This window comes from Nematolebias whitei, chromosome 7 (genome assembly GCF_014905685.2).
Source record: "Nematolebias whitei isolate Nwh7 chromosome 7, NemWhi1, whole genome shotgun sequence".
NCBI classification, from domain to species: domain Eukaryota; kingdom Metazoa; phylum Chordata; class Actinopteri; order Cyprinodontiformes; family Rivulidae; genus Nematolebias; species Nematolebias whitei.
Window position 1 is genome coordinate 45,077,440 of NC_056504.1, and position 9,722 is coordinate 45,087,161.

At 39.7% G+C, this 9,722-nt stretch overlaps 1 protein-coding gene across 1 annotated transcript; it reads left to right on the forward strand.

Moving 5' to 3' along the window:
• Window positions 1-1,143: 1,143 nt before the first annotated feature.
• On the forward strand, window positions 1,144-4,190 carry LOC119412624 (zinc finger and SCAN domain-containing protein 21-like). The gene is made up of 2 exons (XM_037679658.1): window positions 1,144-1,433; window positions 3,129-4,190. Exons 1-2 carry the CDS (start codon window positions 1,253-1,255, stop codon window positions 4,046-4,048), a joined length of 1,101 nt encoding a protein of 366 aa, XP_037535586.1. The 5' UTR covers window positions 1,144-1,252; the 3' UTR covers window positions 4,049-4,190.
• Window positions 4,191-9,722: the final 5,532 nt, after the last annotated feature.

Here is a 9,722-nt window from a genome sequence, read left to right on the forward strand (position 1 = left end):
CCAGTCCATCACAGGGACACATGGAGTCAAATGAGGCAAACAACCATTCATACTCACATGGGATAATTCAGAGTTACCAATCAGTCTAACATGCATGTTTTTAGTCTGTGGGAGGAAACTGGAGTTTCACCCAGCCGGGATTCCACCGGCAACTTTCTCACTGAGAGGCGGCAACTCTACAAACTGCACCACTGTTCCACCCTGTAAAAGTTCATAAACTTTAATAAAACCATTAACTAATTTATTTATTTTTATTCCCAAGTGATACGACAACTCAGACAAATCATATCTGTGAACGCTCACATACATCAGTTTTACCATCATATGCCTTTTTTTTTTTAAAGCCTTATCCCATATTTATGTATTTTGTGTGAATTATTGTTGCACAATTAATTATTTTGTGGTTTGTTTTAAAAGTTAATACTTTGTATGAATATTTTTACAAGTCCAGTTTTATTTAAAAGTCTAAACAAGGACAGGATCTACAAAGTTGTCCGATCCTAAGTTTATATAGTTGCAAAAATTGATTTGTCACATTGTTCTTGATAAATATGAAAAGTAAGTAAGAGAGGACATGGAGGTAGTTGGAGTGAGGACAGAGGATGCAGAGGACAGAGATGGAGGAGGATGAGGGAAAAGCTGAAAGAAGAAGTTCTTGATTTATAAACCCGAATTAAGTTTGGTATTCTTATTAATTCTCCATTTTAAATGTTCACAGGGGTTTATTTTTTTTTAATACAAATAATTTACATAAACAGGATATTGTGTGTGAATGCTAATCCAGCATTCCCAAAAAGTCTGTTTTGCTGGTCTTAGTTTTAATTACTGTTTTGCTGGTCTTGTATGCCTCTTTTTTCATTCAACCTTTATTTAGACAGGTTAAAAATACAGATTTTTTTTTTTTTTTACAAATTAAAATAAGTGGCAAAATAAAAAAGTAGCGAAAAAAACGTTGTTGCTGGTCTTAGCATTTAGCTACTATTTTGCTGATTTTAGCTTTTAGCTATTGCTTTTTTTAACTACTGTTCTGTCTGAGCTTTGTGTATTTTTAGTGCGTACACCTTTAAGAGACGCTGTGACGTTGACCAAAGTGGGCGTGGCTTGTAGGCTCGTCGCAGACGGGACTCTTTTGGGAGAAGAAAGAAAACAAATCCAGGTCACGTGACAGGCGGACAGGAGCATCGTTTTGGGACAAATTTTGAGTGTTAGCAAGGTCTTCGTGCGAGCCACCCGCCCCCAACCCCCGGTAAAAATGACCAAGCTGCAGTTTTTAAACGTCTTCCTGACTGAGCGTCTCATGCTTGCCGCGCAGGAGATTTACAAGTCCGTGGAGGACACGATTTTGGAATACCAAGAGGAGATAGCGATCAGGGAGCGGGAGAACGACCATCTGAGGCGGCGGCTCCGAGACGCTGGGATCGAAATATGGCCAGGTTAGCTAGGTCAGCCGTGCACCGTGCTTTCAGTAAAGCAGAATCTAAAGACGATAACAGTTGTTGAAATAAGGAATAATGGCGGCAGAATGGGCATAGCTGCAAAATAACGTTGCTCCACTTCAACACAAGTTCACAGTTTGTAAGAGCAGGTTAGCTGACGTTAGCTGCGCTTCTGTTAGCGACCTTTGTTCGTTAGCCAGCCGGTGTTGTGCCCAATAAAAGCACCTCTGTCATTCAAGGCGCTATTTAAGACTTTTTTTTTTTTTTTTTTTTTTTTCAGTGATGAATTAGGCGAAAAAATGTGACTAACGGACTTTTGTTCTCACGACATTTAAACACTCATTTACATTTTGAAATTTACTTAGCCTTAGTTATTGTTTGGAGGTTTTTAGGAGCCCGTGTGAATTTTGAATACTGGCTGCTTCCTTTGACTTTAAAACACCAACATCACAAAATAAATCACATAAGTTTAACTTCGTCATTATCTGAGAATCACTGGTTTGTGTGAGTTACGCTGGACTTTTTAACAAATATATTAGTGTTCATAACAGGCTGGGGTGCTCTTCATGACCGGGGTGTCTTTTTTTTGTCACAACACCGCTTCTCCAATTTAGCTATAAACTATTAAGGATATGATTTATTTCTGCTATATATATATACATACACAATTTTTTTTTTGCTTTTTTAATTTTAGTTTACAGTTTCAGAGTAATTAAGGTACACACCATCACATGAACAGTTACGTCATGTTTTCTTGAACACTGATCCTCAGTTACATGCTTCTTTCTGAGTTTCCTTACAAATGTGCATAGATTATAGCTGTATTCTCTGGTAGCACTTTACAGTTATCCTGCAGCCTCGCTCTAAATGTCACATATCAAATATTTGAAGGCATCTACGTTGTTGAACATCTGTGCAGTTTGAACTTTGTAGAATTTAATGCATTTTAGTGTTTTGCAGAAATTGAGCAAACGACTGTGTATTTTTTTTTTCAAGCAGATCTTTAAATGTATAAACTGCAGTTAAATGTTTGGGTTATCTGAGGTTATCTAGATGAACAGCTGCAGTTATCTGTAACAGGATTTTGGCTTGTTCAGAAACAACACCTTCATTTTTTACACACGCAATTCATGACTGCAAGACCTCCCATTCATAAACCGCAAAACTGGCCAAACCATTATACTACCACCTCTATATTTTAAAGGTTTGAAAAAGTTCACACGTGGGATTCATCGATTTCTTAAGATTCAAAGTCAAACACAGAACTTGTTAATTGTTTACCCCTTCTTCCCCCAAAAACGATGTTTAAAAATAATTGTAGAATTAATCCTTACCATCAAATATGCTTTCAGATTGAATTTATGAACTCCAACATGACTATAGATTTTATTATTTGTTTTGGTATCCATCTTTTACTATTCTGAAAGTATTTCCACCAGTTTTTTTAAAATATTACTTTTATTTGGATGTATTGAGTTCAGTACTTTGGTTTTGGGATCATTACTGAGGAAACGTTATAAAGGGAGTCATTGTCTGTTATAAATTATCTACTGGCTTGGATTAAAGTTTTGGACCTCTTCACTTTGACAAAGTCACTCAGATATTTAATTTCATTAACAAAGTATAAAATCAGTTTGAAGTCGTATTCCATATTTAGTGTAATCTAGTCATTGTTTTGCCTCTTCTTGTCAGATCGTCCGTCCATGGGGCTGCTGGATGAAGAGGATGGAGAACACCCACGCCGTGAGTGGAGTCCCAGTATGGGGCATGAGGAGCGCATTCCCATTCAGATCAAAGACAAAAGAGCTCTGCGGGTCAACCAGGGAGACGATCATCTTCGAGGCCATGGCTCTTGTGGTACCTCGGGGAATATGTTCACTCCTCCCCGTGTTGCAAATGAATACCCCCAGGATGGCCCCCACACTTCCAGCCTTCCTCAAAGTCAGGGTGTGGAGAACCGGGAAAGGGATTCTGGATCTCGGGGTTCCTCTAGGCATGTGAAGTGTGAGACTGTAGGCGGCCACAGAGGTTCTGCATCTTCCAGCAGTGGCACCCAGCCTCTAGCTCCAGTCAATCCAAACTGCTCCAATGAGAACAATATTGACATGATGGGAGCGGAGACTGGAGGACAAATGGTTGCTGCTAAAGGAGCTGTAAGTGGACCTAACAGAGGACAAGCCTCTCTCATCCGTAACCAAGGAGCCAACGCTATGGACTGCCCACATCAAAAGTCTCCCCTGCAGGGCCACATGTCATCTTTCTGTTGTAAAGTCTGCGGTGAGGCGTTCAGTCACATTGGCCACCTACACGTGCACGTGCAGGTGCACACACGGGAAAAACCTTACCGCTGTGGAGTGTGCGGAAAGTGCTGCAGCTCCTCCGGAAGACTGCAGGAGCACCAGCGGAGCCACACGGGAGAAAAACCGTTTCGTTGCCAGATTTGTGGAAAGGGATTCACACAGATGGCTCATCTGAAAGTTCACATGAGGATTCATACAGGGGAGAAGCCGTACAGCTGCCCCGTGTGTGGCAAGTGCTTCAGTCGCTCCGATAAAATCAAAAGGCACCTTCAGACCCACAGCCGCGAGGGAACTTATTTCTCAGGGCAATGATGGAAGGAGTATTATTTTAACAGCCCGCTTTATGGATCATATTGATCTGAGGAACTTTTCTATTAAAAGCTAAAAATGCTGCCGTTGACATTTTCTTTACTTTGCAAGAACTAAAAGTTCTGCAGGTGGTAAAATACTTTCCCACCCAATCTAACAGAACATTTCTCAGTTTCTTGATCGACTTTGTATTTTAGCCGTTTTAGTATGTTGTTTACTGAATTTTGTATTTGCCACAGAGTAGTAAATCTAAAACACAACTCGAATTATTGGCTAGTGTTTCTTATATTTTGCTGCTTTTTGTATAATCAGCATGAAGTCTTCCACATAATCCTTGAAAAAGAGATGTTTAAATGCAACAATATTCTGTATATCCAGTTTAATTTCAACCTGTCACTTTATGTTTGTAAGTTCATGTGTTTAACATTAATCTTGTCTGTATTCTGTTAATCTGAAAATGTATAGTCAGCATGGGCATAACAGTCGTTCTCAGTTAAGAAGAGGTTGGTAATTGGCCAAGCACTGGTTGCGTTGGATGGTTTTGTTTGACAGTGGAATCAGTTTTTAAACATTTGTGCTGCAGTTTTAAGAAATTCAAATATTTTGGTACAGATCCGCCTAATAAACTTTATTTGGATGGAGAGGTCGTGTCTCAGAAGTGTACTACGAAGCAGGATTAATGCGTTCGGTAAGGATGTTGAACTTAATTTTTACTGTTAACCCGATAAATCCATATTTTAACTTGAGGTGAACCTTAATGCTCTGGAAGAAGTTATGCACAGAGCGTAAAACCTGGCAGATTGTACAAATGCTCACTGACTTTACCTCACAGGACACAGTTGGAATGAAAATCTGATTAAAACGTGAATGTACAGAACCAATGTGTTAAATTCAAAGTGCTCAACGACGGCCAAATTAATTAACGATGGATTGTCATTTATAATAAACTGCACAGACCGCTCTGATGAAAAGCTGGCTTTTTAAGCTCATCGTGAGAAACTGTTCACTCAAAACTTTCAGCAATTAACGTTTTAAAAAGTTGAACAATAAAAAAATTTTCATTCAAAAATTTAACTTGATCAATGCTAAATGAACAACTTCTATCACATTGCAGATTATAACTGCAACAAACATTAAACTATTGAACATCAAGTTTCTTTTGGAAACTCGTAATCTGACAGCAGTGGAGAAATGTGGACTACTTCAAAATGTTTGACTTGTTGAGCAGAGATGTTTATTCTGCAGCTGATGGGACGCTCAGATTTTTATCATGGAGAATGTTTTTTCACTATGGACCATGTATGGCACCTTCCAGAGTGCTTTACAACACAATCTCAGAGTCAGAGTTTCTTTATTGTCATTCGCACCTCATGTGGTACATGTGGTGGAGCGAAATTATGTACACAGGGTCCCAGTTACATCCAACAATAAAATGTATAAGAAAAACAGTAATAACATCTAAGATATGAACTAAGAAAAACATCAACTAAATATACACTAAGCACTCATAACATAAAACATTGAACATCACCACAAACATGAACATGAGTCTGTGAGCAGATGTGCACGCATGAACACATCAACATTGAAACAGATCAGCAGCAACATGAAACAGATCAGCAGCAACATGATATGGTTTTTCACAGTGATTATTCTAGTTAGAGATTCATGAGTCTAACAGCCTCAGGGTAGAAGCTGTTCCTCAGTCTAGTGGTTCTACACATAATGCTCCTTAACCTCCTTCCTGAGGGGAGTGGGGCAAAAAGTGTGTGTGCTGGGTGGGTGGGGTCCTTCATGATGCAGGTGGCCCTCTTCCTGCATCTGGAGGTGTAGATGTCTGTGATGGTGGGGAGACTGATTCCAACAGATTTCTGTTCTGTTCTGTTTCAGATCTGTGCCCTCATTTACCTCCACACACACATTCATACAGCACTCTACTAGATCTCTACAAAGCTAATTGAACAAACCATTCTAAAGAGACTAATCAGTGATTTTTATATCACATTCATACACCGATGGGACACACATCGGAGGCAATGAAGGGTTCAGTGTGTTGCCCAGGGACACTTCAACATGTGACTGCTGGTGGACTCAAACCCCCAACTCTCCCATTGGAGGACGGCTACTCTAACCACTCAGCCACCCACTATAATAAGAAACAAATGAACATCTTTCTGGGACAGTGTCAGAAGAGACAGTTTGTAGTTATACTGTAGAATACCTGGCAACTTGCAATAACATAAATTGCACCATTAATGATCTGCTAGCAGTTTCCTGCAGCTCAGAGTGTTTGTGTTACAATTTTTGCGTTCTTCATCTCTATCCAAAGTATTGTATCAGATCTGTGGCGTTTTATCTCTTTGTACTCATTTTTATTCAAGGATTCAAGTTTTTTTTTAAATTGTCATTCACATGACGTGGTACATGAGGTGTTCAAAAAGCGTTCAATACAAAACATGGTACATGAGGTGGAACAAAACTGTACACAGGGTCCCAGTTATATCCAACAAAAATACAAATTGTAAAGAAAAACAGCATTGAGATCTAAGACATGAACTAAGAACTACGCTAAGCTGTAATAGTACAAAATGCGCCAAACAGCAGCACGAACCTGAGTCTGTGTGAGCAGATGAGGACGAATTAATTTTTATTTTACATTTTTTTAATTTTAAATTTATTTTTTAATTTTACATTTTATACAACATTTTATCTGACTCAAGTTTAAGGTGTGTGAAAGAAAGTATCTGTGTCGATCCTGCTCTTTAGTACACTCCTTTGGTGCTTCTTTCTTTTGTTTTACTCATTACTTTTTCCTCTTAATGAGTTTACATTCTTGCAATTCATTCGACCGTTATTTCGAAAGTTAATCCCATTGAACCTCGCGGACTCGTTTACAAGAGAGACCTACAATAGTGCATCCATATCACATCGTCAGTGTTTCAAATGCACTAAACACAGAACAGATCTTTTGTGAGACTGTTCCACAGTTTACTGAAATGTGTTTCAGTGGAGTACTGTACCACTAATCCTAACTTACCTCCTGTTTTTTTATGGTCTATTTCTTTTTTTTCTCGACTCTCATGAACTCGCTGTTCTGAAAAATACATAAATAAACTAAAACATAGCCATTCAGTATTACCTGGACCTCTAGTTCTATGAGGTTTTCCAATATTTATGTGCATCTGTGTTTCCGTACTAGTCACCATTTAAAATGTGTTGTTTTTTAATTATTATTATTTTTTCTCTTGTGGTTAATTTTCAGAAGTGAAAATTGGACTAGATGAAATAAAGTATTTCCTCTTTGCATTTCATTTCAGCAGATTTCACATTTCTTCTTTGAAACATTTTTGATGAATGTCTGAAACAATGTCAGTCACTTTTTTTTTGTAGCTGACCTGCAGTGCACACCGTACCGTGCTAGTACCACTCATTTCTTATGAACTGTTTTAGATAAAGAAGTCACTCAGTGTGCTGGATGCTCAGTGTGTTCTGAAAGAGCAGTTAGGCAAACGCATGAGAAAAAGTTGTAAAATAAGATGCATTTACGAACAAATACTGAAGAAGCTGGTAAATATTGTATGGATACTGTGAAGTTTAATTTACATTTGTTTTTAAACCAGCAAATTTGACATTTTGGCTCAGGTTTCCCTAGAAAAAGACAAGGAAGACAATAAAAGGGTATAATACATTTAAAATGTTTAAAAATATATATTGAATAAATAATTGTAATGTGCATGTATACTTACAGGAAAAATGCCAATTACCATTTGTCTGACAACGTTGAGTCAGGTCTTATGAATGGGTTCTTCTTTATTGAAACATTTGGTCTTTTATCCAAGAGACTTGATTTTATATTATAGGCAGAAACATGGGTGTGCTATGGGGTCTCCAGTTTCTCCTATTGTTGCCAACCTGTACATGGAGGAGGTAGAAAAGAGCCTTGACGTCCTTTTCAGGGACACCACCAAGTCATTGGCTCATGTATGTTGACGACACCTGGGTTAAAATAAAAACTCAGGACGTCCAACATTTCACTGATCACATCAACTCTGGATAAATATATACAGTTCACAGGAGAAGATGTAAAAGATGGCAGGTTGGCTTTCTTAGACTGTGATGTCTCAATCTCTGATGGAGGACATTTGGAAACCAATGTTTACCCCAAACCCACCCACACAGACCAGTATTTGCAGTTTGACTCCCATCACCCTTTGGAGCACAAGTTAGGAGTCATCAGGACTCTGTACCACAGAGCAGACAGCGTCCCCACTAACTCAGGAGCCAGGCAGAAGGAGAAATCCCGGGAGCAATGTGGACTGGGCCTTCCTGAAAGTAAAGAAGAAACCCAAACAGGACTCCAGCCAGCCATCAGGTGGAAAGGAGGAATCCAGACCAGTGGTCATTCCATATGTTGCGGGAATATCAGAGAAACTGAGACATTTATTTTCTAAACATAACGTCCCAGTGGCTTTTAAACCCCAAAATACATTACGGCAAAGACTGGTTCATCCCAAAGATCCAGTCCCCCGGCACAAACAGAACAATATTGTGTATGCTGTTCAGTGTCAGGAGGGTGATCAGTCTTACATCAGGGAAACTAAACAGCCACTGGCCAAAAGGATGGACCAGCACAGAAGAGCAACATCATCAGGCCAAGACTCTGTGGTCTAAACTCATCTCCAGATCAGAGGTCACTCTTTCAGGGATGAAGATGTTCACATCCTGGACAGAGAGGAACCATGGTTTGAGAGAGGAGCGAAGGAGGCCATCTTTGTGAAGATAAACCATCCATCCATCCATTATCTTTTACCCGCTTCTTCCATTTTGGGTCACGGGGGTCACTGGTGCCCAGGTCCAGCAATCACTGTGCGAGGTGGACATGTCTCCAGTCCATCACAGGGACACATAGAGACAAACAAGACAAACAACCATTCACTCTCTCACTCACACCTAGAGACAATTTTAGAGTTACCAATCAGTCTAACGTGCATGTTTTTGGTCTGTGGGAGGAAACCGGAGTACCCGGAGGAAACCCACGCATGCACGGAGAGGTGAAGATGACCCGTTCATTGTTAAACGGGGCGGAGGCCTCCGTGTGCATCACTCAGCCCTCTGAATAGCAAGCGGCCAACAGTGCGCTGTTCGTTAGTGCGGATGGTCCTCCTGTTACATCTAGTTCTGGTTGTCACCAACAAACTGGCTGATCCACTGTGAGAAGGTGCTGCTGCTTATAAGACTGAGTTTGTTGCAGCTCCTCAGACTGACGAAGTCTTTTGGAAAAAAGATGAAACGCTTCGACAAAGAAGAACCTGTCCGGAGGATCTGAGTCATCCTTGTTATTCACCTGGATTATGCATCAGAGTAAATGTGAACACTTTTTAAAGAACAAACTGGTTTGAGGACTAACCCAGTATTCTGTGGTAACAAATTTTCACCACTTGAGGGAGTGCTTTCCATATCAAAAGGTTTTTTTGTTTTTATAGCTTTGGAAATGATTTTATTTCTCTCCATGAACCACATCACAAAAGGTTTATAGATGAGGATGATTTAGAGAAAGTGAGTGGAGTGGTGGGTCTGGATAGGCTCTTCTGGGAAGACTGGTGAAGAACTCAGACTCAGCCTCCTCCTGTGGAGTCCGGATGTTTACAAACTGTATATGAAGAGGAATGCAAAAAGG